This window comes from Polistes dominula, unplaced genomic scaffold (assembly GCF_049000335.1).
Source record: "Polistes dominula isolate Pdom_NZ unplaced genomic scaffold, Pdom_raw_medaka contig_33, whole genome shotgun sequence".
NCBI lineage: Eukaryota > Metazoa > Arthropoda > Insecta > Hymenoptera > Vespidae > Polistes > Polistes dominula.
This window is the reverse complement of record NW_028300998.1, coordinates 2,387,196-2,407,296: the sequence shown is the minus strand read 5'-3', so window position 1 is coordinate 2,407,296 and position 20,101 is coordinate 2,387,196. Positions and strand designations below refer to the sequence as shown.

The following is a 20,101-nucleotide window of genomic DNA, read 5'->3' as shown; positions in this document are numbered from 1 at the left end:
TTGATAGGATTGAATCATATTTATTTTATGAGTATTATAGTATTTCTATAATTATTATTACATCGTTCTAGATTGTAAAGGTAAGTTTTATGGTATAGTTTGTTGAGACAAGTCACGCGTAGCTAACAGAGAAAGAACAGTGTCCTTAATTAGCAATATAACGACATTGGTAACTAACATTCACTGTCAAGCAGTATCCTTTCTTTTAAGTTAGACTCCGTTGTCGTCTAAAACGTACACTTATTAACAGTCTTTAATAAGACACGCTTACCAACCTCTTCTTGGCACTTTAAATGACAATGATATTTATTCACGGTCGATCGAATTCCGAGTTTAACACCTCCTTTTCATTTATCTATCTATCTATAACGTTAACGTTGTTTTGCCAGATCGCATTTATAACTCATGCGAATATTTAAATGTGTTTAACTAGCTTGTTGAGTTAACAACCACGAGACGTAGATTAACACAATATTTTCCATCGTATTTTAAACGTCAAAACATACATGTTTCTCCAACAATTTCTAAGAATTTCGTATTCGTTTGAGAACGCTTTTCCTACTGAATTTCTGGTATTAAGCCAAATCAATTCAATTTCTTTTTAACACGTTAAACGTCACGCGAATTCTTAGAGAAATTACCGTCAGGTCATAGGCGTTACTTTAGTATTGAAAAAAATAGTTAAACGTGTCAGTCACCTGTGACGGACACGGCTTAAACGGAATGTCTAGTGTCAGTCACCGATAGCTGACGTGGCGCTCAACGTGTTAAACATATATATATATATATATAGAATTGTAAATAAATTAGAAAATTTGATCACAAATGTATTCAATAGTAAATAAATAATATTTAATCGCTGGAATAAATTCTGAAGAAAATATAAGTGATAAAAGTTAAATATTGTACTTTTGATATTATCACTTCAATTCTAAATATATATATATATATATATATATATATTTGTTTAAATTACAAGAAAAATACCTGAAAGAGGAAAGAAATAGAGAAAGAATCAAAAAAAATATGACAATTAATTTTACATTACGATTGATTATAATATCATCGAATAAAATCATCAAATAAATATTAAAACTTCGTTTACTTACCATTAGTCAAGTGCTGGATAGTAGTATACCTTCGTATATTTAGATACGATTTGTTTGTTTTTTTTTTTTTTTTATACATAGGTATAAAAAAAAAAAAAAACACTTTAAAATGGATTCGTGCCACGTAGTAGTATTTTCGATGAAATTTTCATTGAAGAGTTAAACGACGTTATGAATTTGATCAAATCATCCGTGAATCATACCGCGAATCAAACGATATTCATCCCTGACCTAGTTTTTATTCCTTCTCACTGACCAACTTGGACAGTAAAGAACAAACGATAGAGAGAGAGAGAGAAGGAAGGAAGGAAAAAAAAAGAAAGATAGTAATCCGGTAAAAGCTATCGCGATAAGTCAATGGCTAACAGCTGCTATGGGATCGACCGGAGCAACCCAAGTCAAGACAATTTCATTCTTGGCACATCTCGAAGTTTATGTATACGAAGACTGTACATGGGCGCGTCCAACAATGCGCACACGTACTGAATTATTCATCCTCGAGTGAAGACCATCCTCTCTTTCTCTCTTTCTTTCTCTCTCTCTCTCTCTCTCTCTCTCTCTCTCTCTCTCTTTGTATTTCCTCCCTTCGTCATTCCACCTTTTCGTCTTTCTCTCACGTAGAAAAGAGACGCGATGCCTTCTTCCTCTTTTCTTGGACCTCCCTTTCTTTCTTTCTTTCTTTCTTTCTTTATTTATTTATTTCCTTCCTTCTTACTTCCTTACTCTTTTCTTTTATTATTTATCTTTTTTCCTCTGTGTTTCTTTTTCTTTCTTTCTTTTTTTCTTTCTTTCTTGTAAGTACTCCTCCAACCGCAGATAAAAAGAAGAGAAACTCATTGCAACGTACAAATACACAGGGGTGTTACATATACACCAAAAAAAATCATATATACAGTTAGAAAAAAAAAAATCAAGAATAATTTATATAAATAATTTAATATTGAATTTATTCAAATAATACGAGATTAATAAAAGTTTCAGTTTACTTCTCTGGTCTTTGTAATTACAAGAGATACACTCACAATGGCGGCCATTAGCTTCCAGACATTTTTACGTGTACAGAAAACTACTGCTTAGGGCATCGCGTGTATTCATTTTTTCTTTCGTTTTTGGTAAACTTTGTATTATATACTCGCAAAAATTTGTCTCTGCTCTTTCTTTCTTTCGGGGGTATTTTTTTTCTAATTAAAAAATAATTTGTTATCTTCTTCTTTTAATCATCCCTTCCATGACCATTCTGTTTCGAATAAAAAAGACAAAATTAATGGGTCGTAAGTTTTTTCCCTTTTTTTTTGTTTTTCACTTATTGTTAAATATCTACTTAAATGTCGGTTTGAAAGTTTCCCCGTTCACGATAATTCCGAAGTACTCACTTTTTCTACTTCTTCTTATTCACTCTTCGTTACAGTGAAACGATGCAACTTGAATTATGTAAATCTGGTGCACGCGAGCGTTGCACAACTCCGTTAAGAACCACCCACTAGTTCCACTTTTTTTTTATCTTCGTTTTATTCTGCTTCTTCTTCTTCTTCTTCTTCTTTTTCTTCTTATTTTTCATCTTCTTCTTCTTCCTCTTCTTCCTCTTCTTCTTCTTTTTATAGCGTTTCTTTCTTTCATACACCGAAAGTTACAGATTATAAAATATTTCATTTTTATATTATATTTGATTTTCCTTCAAATTTTAATTCAGTCTACGTAATCCTCTCTTTCATAACTCGATAAAACATCCATTTAACGAAGAATAATCAAAATTTACGTCAAAAGTTATATTTAACGTAGCTTTTAATAATTACATCAAGGGTTACGACAGAGATTTTGTCAAGGGGTTACATTGTGATTATCCTTTTGACACAACCCCCAGATATAATCTCGTTGTCCTCTTGACACATTTACACGTGTATGGATTCGAATGTAGTCACGTTTGAAGTATAAACAAGAAATTCAGTACGACCTTTTAACTTGTTGCAATTAATTAACGAGCTTATTCTGTTGCATACGGCCACATGGTCACAATATCATAACAATATGTCTACATCCCCATAGAGAAAGAAAGGTGTAATTGAATGGAAAGTCATGTATTTGAAAGCCGAAACGAAAATGGGCAAAAGTAAATCCTCTGTTTAGTTTGATACAACTGTCGAGAAGATTAAATTCCATAAAGTGGCTATCACTGTAGGACGCTTTTTACAATCCGAGAAATCTGGGATTAACATATGGGAGACTGTTTTTAAAAAAAAATATCATACGAATATTCAATGTCATAATATAATATTAATATAAATTTAAAGTGCAATGTTACACGCTCTTATTATGTAATATAAAATAAATTCATATAACATGTTACACCACATTGGTGCTCAGAAAGACTGACATAAAAAGAAACATATTTTTAATAAGCTATTTCTTAAGTAAAATTATCACATTTTTAGAGAATAAATGATTGAAGTTATCTTAGCACTGTACCGGTTGAGTTCCCTTACCGGAAAAGGGTTAATTTAAGAAAGAAAAAAGGATAACGATGTCTGTTGAATATTGAAAATGAAATTCTCCTAACTCTGTTTTCTTAACTAAATATATATATATATAGCTTTTTGCAATGTAAATGTTTCTAATACTTTATCTCTTTGTTACGTAGTATCGGACATTTTAAGTGTTTACTTCAAAACGACGTACATAAATGTTTTATTTTCTTCAAAGATTCTTATAATTTTATGTCGAGAAAATGTCATTAGTTATAAACAATAACAAATAATATACGTAATTTAATATTGCACGAAATATTTCGTATATACTCGTTAATCACATATATATTTATAATACATATTTACTCGTAGTCAAATATGTGTTTTAAGTTAGCCAAGATTTGAGAGTAAGTAAATAGTAGGTATACTAAAATGTAGTAATTACATAGGACACCCGCATAAACGCGACTAACATTTGCTGACTGATAAATTAAACGTGTTTTACACAAAAACGAGGAATTCAGTAGCACGTATAACAAACAAGTAGTGTATTACGATTTAAAAGCATTTTGAAAAACGTACATATCCAAAAGCAACCTGTTAAAGCTTGTGTCCCGTACGGTGATATTTCACAACGAAATGAGAAACTGTAAAGCAATAATAATAAAAAAAAAAAACAAAAAACAAAATGGAGACAAAAAATTCAATAAAAAAGAAGACAAAAAATGAGACCAAAAACCCTTCGTAACTCTTAAAGAAAACGATGATTACTTCACCGCTAAGTTAATATCACGAAAGGCATTATCTCAAGTTCTTGTTGCTTCTTCTTTCGCGTCCGGTAATGGTGTGTACCGTACAGTGGCGGCAAACGCACGTGTAAATCCCGTATATTGCATAAAATTTCTTCTCTCTCTCTCTCTCTCTCTCTCTTTCTCTCTTTCTATCTCAAAAACCGTGTATGAATATGTGCAGAAGTATAAGCGAGTATGTATAAATGTGTTTTAAACGTGTAAGAAGGCATTTTCCATCAAGAGAATTTCTCTCGACTTAATTCTCATTCGCGGAACAGTTAGGAGGAAGCAAGAATCCGGAAAGTTCATGGAAGAAGGCATTCAATTATACAGCGAGCTGTTCGTACAAAGCTTGTCGTCGTCTAGCCGTAGCCTTTTTCTCCCTTTGTAGATGAAAAAGGGGGAGCAATAAAAACATACCCTCTCTTTTCCCCTTTCTTTATCTCTCTTTCTTTCTTTCTTTCTTTCTTTCTCTTTCTCGTTCTCTTACTCTCGTGGAAATTGCAATCTCGGAGTACCGAGATATCGCGTTAATCGGAAAAACGTTGAACTAGAAGAAAGAAGGAAAAGAGAGGAAGGGGTAGGGGTGCGGGTGGGGGTGGGAGATAATGGGGCTTCTTCTTTTATTTCTAGCGATAAATTTAACAGGGAGGAATTTCCATCGACACCGTTGTAAAGCAAACGTGCGAGGATATAAGGAAGTAAATAATGGATGACGTTAAACTACGTTCGTTTTGCGGATTCGAGGTCGTAGGAAGAGATCGAGCGACATATGTGCGTGGGGATTTGCATAGTCGAGTCACGGGGGTAAACATACGAGCAATGTACACCAAGAGATAGAAAGAGAGATAGAAGAGGAAGAGGAGAAGAATAGCGACGAGACCAAGAGAGAAAGAAAGAGAGATAGGAGAGAGACTACGAAACTGACGATGAATCTGTACCCACGCAGTTTGCTTAGGGTTGCGAAAGGGGTAATGCAGCCAACTCTCTCTCTCTCTCTCTCTCTCTCTCTTTCTTTCTTCTACTCCCCTCCGTTTGTTAAGGGTTAAAAAGAGTCACCCCTACCCCTCTCTAAGTACTACTCCTCCCTCGCAATTTTTCCTCTCGCCCTTTGCCGCTGCGTTATTAATACGAGACTTCCGTTCAGTCTTTTCCTTTCCATCAGACTCCTCCGACTTCTCTCTCTCTCTCTAACTCTCCTGTTTTCTCTCAACAAACGCTTGAAAACTCATTCATCCTCCGAATTCGCCGACGTAGAACACTGGAAAAAGTTGAGCCTCCTCCTCCTCCTCCACCTCCACCTTCACCTCCTCAAATGAAGAGAGAAAAAAGAAAGAAAAAAAGAGAAACGTATTTTCACTTATGTTAGCGGACGACGAATCGCATTTTACGAGCAAACCTGACGAGGCGAGACTCATATAGACCACTAAGTATTCGTGCCCCTCCCCCTCCCCCCTTCCCCCCCCCCTTTCTCTCTCTCTCTCTCTCTCTCTCTCTCTTACTCTTCTCTCTTACGTTCCGTTACGTTAATTATCCAAAGTACGAGCACATAGTTCAATTCGAAAGTATAACGAATCGTTAATAATATCACGCTAAATTTTCTTCTCTCTATATTTTCTATTTTACATTTTCTCCTTCTCCTCCACCACCAACCATCTTCCACCTCCTCCTCCTCCTCCTCCTCCTTCACCATTTCTCCTTCTCTCTAATTTTTTTCTTTTTTTTTTTTTTTTAATTCTTTTCTCCAAGGATATTATAACGCGAAATATAATTTCTGGGGAGAGGTTACGTTTTCCTACTATGCCATTTTAATGGCGATTCCACGTAACCATTTGCAACGACCTAATGCGTACTCTGCTGCACACACACACTCACTCTCTCTCTCTCTCTCTCTCTCTCTCTCTCTCTCTCTCTCTTTCTCTAATGTATTCATAAAAGATGTTGTTGCCACAGAGATGAGTAATCTTTCGTTATATGTTTTTAACTCTCGATGTAACTAAGATTAGAAAACTTTTAACTTTGAACTTTTCTATTTGAATTGTAAGAAAATAATATGATTGTATTATTTTCCAATTATAATCACGTAATTATGTCTTATCATTTTGTAAATATCGATATTTGATTTTACATCCGTACTCTTCTTTAAGATTATTCAATAACGTTAAATACAAAATGAATGATTCATATTTAATGTAAACATTGTCATTTATCATTTTCTATATATATATATATATATATATATATATATATATATATATATATATAAATCAAGACGTGTGTTGTCAACTATAACGTAGAGAGAAATTTTCATTACGAATAAAATTTATGTGTGAGACTGATTATAAACGCGCCATACTACTTCCTGCTTAAAAAGACCCGAGGAGTTTAGTGCTATGTGCGTAATTAACGAGGATGTTAGTAATAATAAGATAAAGAGACCTTTGGGATAATCAAGCAGAGTGTGTAGCGTATTTTCGTGTGTTTTAGAACCTAAACTTGTTGAAGAAAAATAAGAAAGTTTTATTGGGTAAGAAAGATATAGAAAAGAATTCCTTGTTACTAGAAAATCCTTTTAATAAATTTCCCAAAGACACACACACACACACACACACATATATACACATACACGAAGCAGACAGATGGACACATAGGCACACACGAACACATATAAAATCGGTGACAATATCAGTGACATCAATTCATGACTCAGATACGAAATTGTTCTGTTATCGTACTTTTCTCAACCCCTTTGGCTAGTTGAAATCACCCCAGTAAAGCCATCCAAATCTCTTCTCCTCCCTCTTTCTCTTTTTCTTTCGCTAGATTTTATAGGGCATATAACGAAGTAGCTATCGAAGGAGGGTGAACGATCGTGTCGTTCTTACAATCTCCGTCTGAGGAAAAACTTTTTTCGTCTCTTCCCTCGATTCGCTCGTTTATATTCATCCCCTTGAAATTCCAAAAAGAAAAAAAAAGAAAAAAAAAATAACGTAAGAAGAAACTATGAGTAACGGGGGTAAAACAGAAAGAATATATATATATATATATATATATATATATATATATATATATATATATATATAAGACAGAAGATATAGTCTTCTTTCTAGTTTTCTCCCCTTTTTCTATCTTTTACCTAGCCACTAATGGTTTCATCCGTTATATGTGTATATACCTATCTGTGTTTTTGTTTATATATGTGTGTGTGTGCATGCGTGCATGCGTGTGTACTCAAGGGTGATTCAAGCAACTAGGATGGGCTGGCCGTTTGTTCTTTTCTGTCTGAGAGATAAAAAAGGAAAAACATAAAATGTCTTGTGCGCAAGGTGTTTCGTTAGGGAAGTTTGAATCTGTTATAATCTTCTTTTATTTTTTATACTTTCATTTACCGATTGATTTCATTTATATATACCATAATTTTACGTTGGTATATTTATATATGTATATATTTATATATTATATATATATAATTATTATTTGGTATTAATTGGCATTAAGAACTCGAAAATTCATTGCCACAAATACCAAATCCTGATAATATATAAAATTTAATAAATAATGTATATATATATATATATATATATATATATATATACATTACCACATGTTCACATACCAACGTGAAATTATCGAATAATATAATAAAACTTTGATTACAATATTCTTATCTATTAGTATACTTTAATGACAATATTATGATGTCAACAACGTTGCATAGGTGATGCATTTATAGGAAAAAAAACAAAAAAATAGCATTTACCAGGTCGTGAGAGTTCCCAAACGTTAGCACACTTTCTTGCTTTCAAATAAATCATGAAAGATGGATACCTTTGGATAAGACTTTCGTAGGTGCTCAATGAGGAGGAAAAGAAAAAGAAGAAGAAAAAGTTGTCGCTTAAAGAAACTTTACGAAATTAGAAAGTCAGCTTTGGCTGAAGAGACTAGTTGTACTATATATATATATATATATGTTAAGAAAAAGACATTGACTTCTATTCTCGCGATAAGCTTGTGTGTCATTGCTTTTATCTTCTGATATCTGAAATTACGTAAGATTCTTTTTTCCTAAATCTATTTATCACTTTTAATCGTGATTTATGATACTATTAATAAATGTATATGTATTTTGACAGCAGGTGTGTTTTTTCACATCTCACAGATATTTATTACACTTTTAATTCTGATCGAAAATAATGTATCCAATTGTAAATGAAAAGTATCGAGATTAATTAGATATATTTTGATAAGGCTTGGAAAAAAGAAAAAGAAAAAAAGAAGAAGGTGAGGATACAAGTTTTGTACAAAATGATAGTCAACAAATAAATGTTAAAGAGAAACATATCGAAAAAGTATAAATAAAAGTATTCTAATTTTTATTAAAAAAAAAAAATTCGAAAAAAGTTGTATCTATGAACACAAAAAAAATATCGAATTAAATTTCTTAAGGCTTAAAAATATAAAAATTAATTTACACAATAATAATTAACAAATTATTAAAGTAAGATATTAAAGAAGAATTGAATAAGGAAATTATATTTATTAATGAGAATATAATGAGACAAATATATTTAATTGTTTATCTAAAATCATAATAATAATAATAATAATAATAACATTTATTTCAAATTATTCGGAAAAAATGGAAAAAAAGAAATAAATAGCAATAATTTTGTCGAGAAATCAGTTCTGTCGAAGCCTTCACGATCAACTTGAAACCTCATTGAACTTATTAGGCTCGAGATATCTCTACTTGTCTCTTGAGGCTAAGCCACGAGATTCATTCTCTCTCTCTCTCTTTCTCTCTTTCTCTCTTTCTCTGTCTTTTTCTTTCTTTCTCGTTAGTGCAGTTGAAAACTTTCACCTAAAAGAACGGTATAGAGAGCTCTCGAAGGAACGACATCATCTTCCGCGTGTCTATGAGGATCAGTCTCTCCAAGAGAGAGAAGAGTACTCTTTGAAATCACCTACGAGAGCAAGCAGCAGTACTCTCCTCTCTTATTTCTTCCGGCCGATCCAATCGAGGGTTTTCTACGCCCACTCGTTCGATGACTCACTTCTTAGTACGCTCATACATCCATACATACATACGTTCATACATACATACATACATACATACATACATATATACATAAAGTCGTACATATATACGTTAGTTTGTCGTGCCCCTTTGACAAATTTTTCTTTTCTTCTTCTCTCTTTTGCTCTTTCTCTTTTATTCATTCTTTTTTCTAACTAACACACATAAGTGTACACCCACGGTACATACAAACATATATACACAGTCACGCATATACTCATAGAAAGAGATACACGCCTTGCTAAATTCCTTTTAAATGTAAGTACACTGAATGCATCGTCGATAGAAAAATGACTTTGAAAATTTACCAATGATAAAAGGATCGATTACATTTCTGTGAATTATTTTAAGTAAAGAAAATCAAAATTAATGGAGAGATGAGAGATAAAGATTTGTGCCAAGAGGGGAAAACCGATTCTTTTTTTTTTTTTTGCTTCAAGAATTGAATAGAAAATAATCTTGAAATAGATAAATTAATTACAAAATAATGACACTTCATGAATGCGTAGCAAAATGATTCCAAGAGAAATCGAACATTCAATGAATTTCTTCTCTCTCTCTCTTTTTTATTATTATTATTATTTTTTTTTTTTAAATTATTCTTTTACAATCGTTAATCATTGTGGATATACGCGCCTACGCTTTCCTTCTCTTTCTCTTTTCCTCCTTTTTTTTTTTAACAAGGCAAAAGAATTTCAAGAGACTATCCTACTTCGTAAGAAGAGAAGAAGAAGAAGAAGAAGCCAGGTTTGTAACATCTTTCGTAATTTCCTCTTCTTACTCCTTCTCTTCTTTTATTATTCATCGTCACAGCACGACGATAGATACTTCAAAGAAACTTACAACAACATTAACAAACATTATTAACGAAAATATAAGTCATTTATTTATATAATATTATTTATACGAACTTAATCTATCTGCTACACATCATACAGAGAGAGAGAGGACAGACGAACGCACATACAAACAAACAAACAAACAAAACAAAACAAACACATCCCTCGTTGCATCCTTCCAACTATCTCACCCTAGTTTATATAACAAAATGACGCGTGCGTGTAAACAAACCAAGCATGAAAACAATCTAATATTTCGCGTCTAATAATAATTATATATTCTTTTTATTTATAACTTTTTACGTAAATGGAAATTTGTTAATGCGTTTGTCACATGACTAATAACATTATTAAATTACTTACATTAAATTTGTTGTACAAGACACATTCCCTGTAATAAAGAAAGAGACAGAAAGATTCACTGCAAGATGGAAATAGGATAGAAGGAGAAGAGAGAGAGAGAGAGAAAGAGAAATAAATCAAGAGAAATGCAAATAACCGTAGAACAAACGATTCTATAGCCATTGTTGCGCTAGGTCAGGCGGCTGGGCTTATGGTTCTGCTTTTATGACCTGTTAGAAGCTAGTGCGATGAGTAAAAGAGAGAGAGAGAGAGAGAGAGAGAGAGAGAGAGAGAAAGAAAGACGCATACACGTGCGCGCGCTTTAACATACAAAATGTATATACACATGCATATCGACTCTAGGTCGTTTTACCTGTTTTCTCTCTATCTTTGTTTCTATCTTTGTCTATCTCTTTCTTTCACTTTGTAACTTAACATATTTTCCACGTTTCTACCTGACCGTTTCCCATGGAAACAACGGCAATACACGATGGGCACGGCATTCAAGTAACAGTGAACGGTCCATTTACCTTCTTTGGTACGGAACGTCGTAGTAGTCGTCTACTCTAAGAAACACATACTCACTCACTCAGTCTTCTTCTTCTTCTTCTTCTTTTTCTTCATCTTCTTCATCTTCTTCTTCTTCTTCTTTGATGATAAATCGTTGGGTTTCATTTTACCGAGAAAACGGAACTTTCTGAAATAAATCTCTGAAAAAATAGAAGTTTCTTTTTATTTTCTTTCTTTTTTTTTTTTTTTTTTTTTATATAAATTGAAGCATTTTACGGGGAGTTACGTTAATGTTAGATTGAAGATTATTCAATTTGATTTCATAAGAATAATACTCGAGTACTTTTAATATTGCGCTATTTATAAATGTGATTATTATCGCGTAGAATAAGTCACACGAAAAGTATTATAACGTTCTCTTTCTCTCTCTCTCTCTCTCTCTCTCTATCTTTCTCTTTCTCTCTTTCTGTTTGTGTTTTTCTATTTCTATTTCTTTTTTTTTCTTTTTTTTCTTATTCGTTTTAACTACATATTACCCCACTCTTCTCACGTTACTCCACGTTCGCTCGTAAATCAGACAATAGCTTAAGAATTATTACGACAGTTTGAGGAAATAAATGGTAAGTCTTAGGACAATGTAGATTAAGTTTTCGCAGTTGAATTAACGTTAGAGAAATATTGTCAGAGACTAGGTATATATTTAACAATAAGCGTATAAGTCACGTAAGCTACGTAGATACGTAACATAACGTAACGTCGTAATAATCATTTGTTTATGATGAAAATAAATGATAGAAAGAATAAGTGAGACAGAAAGAGAGAGAAAGAGAGAGAGAGAGAGAAAGAGGAAGTAAAAAGAAAGGAAAAAATAATAACGAGATGTATAATAATAATCATCATCATATGTCGACGTTTTACAACTTTCTTCGATGTATTTAAGATGGATTACACTTTCGTCCCTGAGAGATCGCGTATCGTAACAACGCTTAATTGCATATCGCATAATCGCGTTACGAAATCATTCTATCCTCCTCTTTCTTTCTTTCTCTCTCTCTCTCTCTCTCTCTCTCTCTCTCTCTCGTTGTATGTATTATTTACGTATGTATAATATTGTACAAACTTGTAATATCGTGTACATGTTTCAATATTTGTAACGCGATTAAGGCCACTTCGCAATGTATGCAAGTATGTAAGTACACATATATGTATGTATGTATGTATGTATGTATGTATATAATACGTAGTATAGATATGCGTCATTAGTTCATTCGAGGTAGGACGACTATTTCCGTATTTCGAAAGAAACTTCTTTCGTCTTTTCTTAGCCTTCACTGTGATGGTGGTGGTGGTACGTTCCTCTTCGTACCGAAATCGAAATTCTTTGTCGTGGTGCTTTTTTTATTCCGCTATTATTATTATTATTATTATTATTATTATTATTTATTTTTATTATTATTATAGTAAGAATAGTAGTAATAGTAGTAGTAGTAGTAGTAGTAGTATTATATACGTGCGAGAAAGACGCTCAAAATATCCTCGAGAAAATTGCATCGTTAATTGGATGAAATTTGTTCTCGTCAACGGACAACCAAGAATTAATTGAGAACTTGGAAAAACAAATTGGACGAGAACTCTAATAAGAAAAGGTAGATATTTATAATAATAATAATATTAACAAGGAAACAAAATATTCGACAAAAAAATAACGAAATATTTAATTAACGAAACACGATCAAAATAATTAATTTTCTCTATCTAATGATTTGATTGGATAAATCAAATTGATCTAGAAATAGAAACAATAATATCGTAAAATCAACGGTTTGTTTTCTCATCCGATTCTTTTTACAAAAAAAAAAAAACAAAATAATAAAGAAAAATAATCTTATTTAGAGTTTCTTTCACGGACGACTAGATACGTGGATAGCTTGAGCTTCGACCATGACGTAAGATCATAAAACGAGCGCGAACGATCGTAACGTGTATATACCTATACCTATACCTATACTTATACATACATATATATATATATATATATATCGTGAAAATCGTTAGACAAGAAACTCGTGGGAACTTCACCTTCTACGAAAGGATTTAAAATAAAAAAAGAGAAACGTCTGAGGAAGTAGTACTTCTCTACTCTTTTCCATCGAATCGTGACCGAATTCGAAAGGAGACGTTATCCTTTTTGCAAATGTAAGGATTGCCCGACAACTATGGCTAGGGAAGAAAGAAGAAGAAGAAGAAGAAGAAGAAGGTAAAAGACGCTTCTATAGGGCAGAGGTGAAGAAGACGAAAGTATATGGCGGAAAAGGGACTGTGGTAAGGTAAGGAATGACTGTGGTTCGAAAGAGAGAGAGAGAGAGAGAAAAAAAGAAAATTCAACAGTTTGGCATCCATGGAACTTAAAAAGAACTTGTGTTCTCTCCAATTTTATCCAAGTTCTCTTTATCCCGAAAGTCTGACGAGTTTAAGGAACGGATGAATGGACTTTTAACGAGGTTGTTGCAAATGTTGGTGAAGCTTTAATAAAAACGAGACTGGAATAAGAATAAGGGAGGGAGGATCGGCTAAGACAGAGGAAGAAGAAGAAGAAGAAGAAGAAGGTAAGGTGATGACATAGGGTAGAATTTACAAGAGAAAAAGAATAAGAAGAAAAAGAAGAAGTTAAAAGTAATGCGGATGTGAAATCTCGAATTACGTTACGAGACTTCCTTGAAAAAATCCGGAGCAACGAAGAAGCAGCAGTCCTCTCTCAACTAATTTTAAGTGTCTTCTTTAAATTCGAAAACCTCACGACTTCTTCTCGTGTATTCAAAAGATAGGAGAAGAAAGAGAGGAGATAGGAAGGTAAAGGGAAAGAAATGGAAGCTTGTGAAAAAAAGGAAAGAAAAGAATGGATTGATGGTAGGACAGAAAGAGAAAGAGAAAGAGAGAGATAGAGATGGAAAGTTTAGATCTGGGGGTGTTTGCGCGCTTGTGCTCATTGCCAAATATAAACCCTGAAGGGCTTTACTTTTGGATGGCTAGAAAGAGAAGAAAAAAGGACACAAAAAAAAGAAAAGAAAAGAAAAGAAAGAAGAAGAAGAAGAAGAAGAAGGTACGAGACATGCGATGATGGTAGGCCGGGAAAACGCTTTACCAGAGTACAAAAAGTCAGCCGAAAAGCTTACTCGGTTCTCGTTTGCTCGCTCTCCCCACCGGTTGATCTATCTTTAGCTCTCAGATACGGCTGTCGATCTCGTGGAATATCTCGCGCCTTGCCCGCTTTTACGCGACTGCGAAATCTTAATACTTTCTTTTAATAGTTCTTCTAATTTTTAAAAGAAACCGATTTTTTTTTTTTTTTTTTCTAGAAAACGTATATTACAATCTTTAATACATCTTCATCTGTTTTTCCGTTACTTTTGAATATCTTATTAGATATAATAGTAATTCACGAAAATATTTAAACACTTGTCATGAAATACTTTATTAATTATAATAAGTATATTATTACCGACACTTACCAACATATTATTAACATTGAATGAAAGTATAAGTATCTTAATTATATAGGTAAAGAGTTTCAAACAAATTAAAATATATAAACAATAATTATGATTTATTTCTTACAAACGTAATAGTTTTTGAAGCTGCAAAAAGAATTTGAACAGATAATTTTGAATATTTAGTTTAGGGTCACTTTTGGCACGAATTTTATTAACTTTTCTGTAACACTTGGTGATATGGAACTCCATACTTCGAGTATCATAACTGTCATCATCTAATTATAATTATTGTATATATAGGTATATATTTCAATTTGCTTGAAACTTGTTAACGTTTTCAATTTGTTGACTCAGCTCATTATTATAATAACCAGTACCATACATGATATAACAGTATTCAAAATAGATATGTAAACTTTAAAGAAAATCACAATTATTGTTTTACTCTTTATAGAAAAGATTAAAATTATTTCAACTTTATAAAGATATCACAATCATCTAGTTATATTTTTTTTTCTATTATAATCGAACAATGTACTTTGTCCATTGTTCGTAATAGTATTAAAAGAAGAGGATTTTAAGGTGTATATATACATATATATAATACAATGAGAAAAAGATTTCTAAAAGAATCACCAAGAGTCTTCTTAAAGTCGATGGAAGTAGAAAAGATGATTTCTTAGATTATTTTTATATTTCTGTTCTCCTTTATTTTTTTTATATATATATATATATATTTTTTTTGTTCTTCTCTTTGGTTCTCTCTTTCTGTTGTCGAAAATAATAGAGCTTTTCCCTGTACGCGTACCACCTGCTCAAAATAACATATGCTATGCGTCGTAACGTTGGCGATTTCGACGTCTTCTTCGTCGTCACGTTGTGCGTTTCGTCGACATGGTTCGTTTCCGTTGTGCACGTTATTATACACCAAGTTACTAGAATTCGAATGATTCCTCCTTTTCCCCCATCTCGCTCGGCAGGGATTTCCTTTCTTTCTTTCTTTCTTTCTATTTCTACCTAAAATAGTTACGCTAGAATAGGAATGCAAATAATTACCGTACATTCGATTCACGCCGCTGAATTTCACGATTTGTTTTGTATAAATTAAGTATACGCAAATGTATGTATCCATTTTATATGTGCGTGTGCGTAACACAAGTACGTGACGACCAAAGAACAGTCTTCCTTCGTTTCCCACCGAAATCGGTATTCCTCTTCCTCTTTCTTCTTCTCTTTCTCCCTTTCTCTCTCTCTCTCTCTCTTTCTCTCTCTTGTTCGCTAGCACAAACTTCGTTAGTGCCAGATAACTAACCGACTAATATTAACTTGGAGAATTACCAAGAGAAAACCGTGCAGATTCCTTCCATCGTCTATCTCAACTTCAACATTAGCATTATCATTTTTACATTAATCGTGATCATTAAATAATCAAATGTAATTTAAGATTGGAAATTGCATTTGAAATGTTTATAACGTCATTTTGTTTTCATACACCTACCTAGTTATAATCAATTTATGTTAGATATATTGTTGTAATTTTTATATGAAAAGAAGAAGAAAAAAAACTAACTAGGAGAATAAAGGAATATAAAAAGATCGTATTAAATTCCATGATAAAAAAAAAAGAAAAAAAAAATAATAATAAAGAAAAACCTTAGAGTTCTCTTAATAGACGGTTTAAACGTAGCTTGTCCGTCGACGGATGTCGGTTTCCTGATTCCATGTACATGAATGCACGGTGACACAGTGAAAAGGTAGAAACGTTCTGACGAAAGTTAGGGTCACGAGAGACGAAGACACAGCATTGCGTGTTGGAACGCACGTTCCACGAACGTTGAAAGGTGCATAAGGTAGGCGCATATGGCGCCTTTTAGGCAGGTGTCGTGCACGATATACACTGACACAAGAGAGAGACAGAGAGACAGAGAGAGAATGAGAAAGATAGAAAGCATATGAAAGGGAGAGTGAGAAACGAAATGTATTCAGAAACGTACGACATCGTTGATTACGTTCTATTAACACAGTCGAGTGTCAGTAACGTTGAGACACATTGATCAGCAGAACTACGCTAGCTTGTGGTCGTTTGTCGCTTACCTTCGACCTTTTCCCCCCTTTCAAATCAAACGACGTTCGCGTGCACTCGCCATCTCAACGCAGGAAATTAAATTTTAATCAAACGTTAACGTTCGATCGTACATACTCCGCTTATTTGGAGATTATCTTTCCCGATTTAGCTTGGATTTAAAACCATTATTTCATTCGAAGGTCTTTCTATCGATCTGTCTCTCCGGACTTGTGTTAGCATAGATTATTTTTTGATATTCCCTTTCTGCCTAAAACGTGTCTTTATTATCAATACTATCTTATTGTTTAACAATATTCGATCATACTATATCAAATCTAGTAATAATTAATGTAGATACTAGTTGACCTGGCTAAATCCATTTTCCAAGCTTTCGAACCTTATCAAGCAATCCTGACCGGTTGCAAATGAATTTTTGAGAGCAATTTCATACTGTAACAAGCTTTTGCTTGGTTAATTCAGGATTTAGAAGCAAAAAGGTACTTGTAACGCTTTTTGATCAAAATTGAAGAATACACTTCTAATGAAATGTTTTTTCTTCAATTGAAACTTGTTTAATCATCTTTGACATTTTCAATAATTAAACTACACTTTCATCAAGTGTTAACTGTAAACATTTTTCGCAAGATTCCCTGTGATTTTCTATTTCATTGAAATTCATAAAACATGAAAAGTGCATAACATGTTCCTCATCTACTACCTTCTTATCTTCAAATGTTTCAATTTGAAAAAGGAAAACAATTTTAATGCGCAAAACGTGTTCACTAAATTTCATATTCTTTGTTTATATTAAATGTGTTTAGATTATATTGCTTAGATTTATCACTAAACAACTTCACGAATGCATGATACAAAAACGATATTAATTATTATTAAATCTGATAAACAATGTACATTAATCTTTAATATTGTAGAGAACATGTGAAACGTTAATTATATGTGTTTGTTTGATACTATCGTTAAAATGACTAAGTTTGAAGGACGATAGTAAAAAAAATAACAAAACAAAAAATAGCTCATTTCTTCCACCTGCCAATATTATTTGTTAAGTTATTTCCTAAGAAATTTTAGCGATAACGCTAGAAACTAACGACAACGACTACGATGAAGAAAATGAAAAGCTTAGAGGCTCTACGTTCGTTAACAAAAAACTTTAACGATCGATCTTCAATGCCAACGTTTACGAGTTTCTTTTCATTTCGAGTTAGAACCGAGGTAACACGGCAGCGCCTTAAGTTTCTATTTTTAATAAAAAGGAATACTAGGCGAAGAAGCCATTCGCAAGTTCTTCTTGTAACTTAAGAATCATTGCGGAAGTCGCCAATATTCCGAAGAACTTTGGGTTCTTTCTTTTCACACATTAAAGACAATCATCACGAGGGTTTCTCCCTTTTCTTTCGCGTTATACAATTCTATCATAAAAAATTACTAAACTGTAAAAAAGTAAATTACCACAATATATAATTATACCACTATACACATTAACTTCAATTATTTTTCTTCTGAAATAATTTATCTAGACGAAATAATATTATCAAACTATTAGAAAATAAATAAATAAATTGTAAAGAAAACAAAATCAGTATAGTCAATAATCATAAAACAATAAATCCCTTTTATTTTTTATTTTGCAATAATCTGTCGTGATAAAAGAATATTATTAAACAAATAAATACATACGTGACAATGAACTGTTTTTTTAATTTTAATCACGTTTCTTTAATAAGAAATCAATATTTCGTTTAAATAATATTACGAATTGATAAGAAATAAATAAATTACTAGAATACGAATTAAAAGGAAGATTTATTTTTATGAAAATGTTCATCGCGTGTAATTGATAATCGTATTAAACTGAAATTTTATTTTTTGCAGACAGCGAGAGACGAACGAGCTGCCTCAAGTCCAGGTGGTGCAGGTGGACAAAACAATCACTCATCTTCATCTCCATCGCCCTCTCCTGTCGGCGATATACCTCTTGGACGAGCCCTTATGGAAGCCGCACTTCAACAGGCCACTTCCGGCTCTCAGGAACCACCCCTAGTAGTAACGCCACCTGGTTATTGGCTAGACGGAACCGATCATCGACATACCTTGGATTCGGCAGGAAGAGCGTTGCTTCCTGCCCAGCCAGCCTGGCAACCCAGGATAGACCAGGATGACACTGCTAAGTGTTACAGACGTTTCTTCGTTGGCAGAGTACGTAAATATACTTCAAAAAATATCTCACTTAAGCTTTTATTAATAGATTAAAAATATGATACTAATCTCAAACACATGCAATGTGAATCATTTGATTATTTTTATGAAAACATGTGTGCTGTTTTTGTTCACAAAATTGGATAATTAGGTAACGATGAATAATTTCATTTTGTATTTTTTGTTTTTTTTTTTGTTTTCTTCTTCTTGTCTTTCCAACTTTGTCAAAGAATTCGTTCTTTCGTAATGACCTTGAAAGAAAGATGGTCATCGGCCTAACAGCACTAAACATATATATATATATACTGCTCGTAAACGTACGTACTACGTACGCAAGTTTTATGTGAAGATGGAGTGAGATGGAGATTATGCTTTGAGTAGAAGAAAGGAAGAAAGAGAGGAAGAAAGATAAAGATGGTGGCGCAGAGGCGCAGGAAAAGGAAAAGAGCACTTCGGGCGTGGGAGTGGGAATGTTCTCATAGTCTCGAAGAAGAGACGATGCCACTTCAACCAGAAGAAATATCACCCCCATACCCCTTTACTTCACCAGTGTTCCTGATTTTCATCCTTGCTAGAGCTTCTCTTCCGTCTTTAACCGCGACCTACACCCTTTCCCCCCCCCCCACACACACACACACACCTCTTTCTTACACTTATTATTTATCTTTCTTCGAACAGAATTAAAGAACTAAGCACTTTTTTTTAACAACTTTTATTTTCATCGTATCGTTAACAATGGCTCGTGGTTATTTTTTTTTTTTTTATATAGATAATAATTAATAATACTTGTTACTGCATACATGTTGGTACTATTTCTATACATAATTACACACAAGTATATTTATAGTATTAAAAAATTAAAATACAAGAATAGTAGTACTATAAAGATAATAAAAATACTTATTAAGAAAAAGTAGATGTTACTATAAATATATATATATATATATAATGATACAATAAATACAAATAAATGGAGACGAATGAAAGTAAAATATGAAAAGAAAAAAAATGGTAATAGATGAAATAAAAAAAAATATATATATATATATATATATAATAAGACTTTAGATCGTTAAAAAAAAAAAGAAAAAAAAAACGTCGATGAGTGAAAATAGCTAAAAGTGCATTTTCCCATTCTCTTTTAATAGTTCATTCTTATCTAAGAAAGTTCACCTGTTACCTTTGTCTAGCGTGCACC

The 20,101-nt window shown here is 32.7% G+C and overlaps 1 protein-coding gene across 5 annotated transcripts in view; it reads left to right on the top strand.

The window, feature by feature from the left end:
- The window catches only part of LOC107064539 (rap1 GTPase-activating protein 1), a 126,794-nt gene that overhangs the window by 99,219 nt on the left and 7,474 nt on the right, over positions 1–20,101 (top strand). For all 5 annotated transcript variants that reach the window (XM_015317313.2, XM_015317314.2, XM_015317316.2 and 2 more), the window contains one exon: positions 18,580–18,903. In XM_015317313.2, coding sequence (XP_015172799.2) covers positions 18,580–18,903 — 324 coding nt within the window. The remainder of the gene's footprint in view (positions 1–18,579; positions 18,904–20,101) is intronic.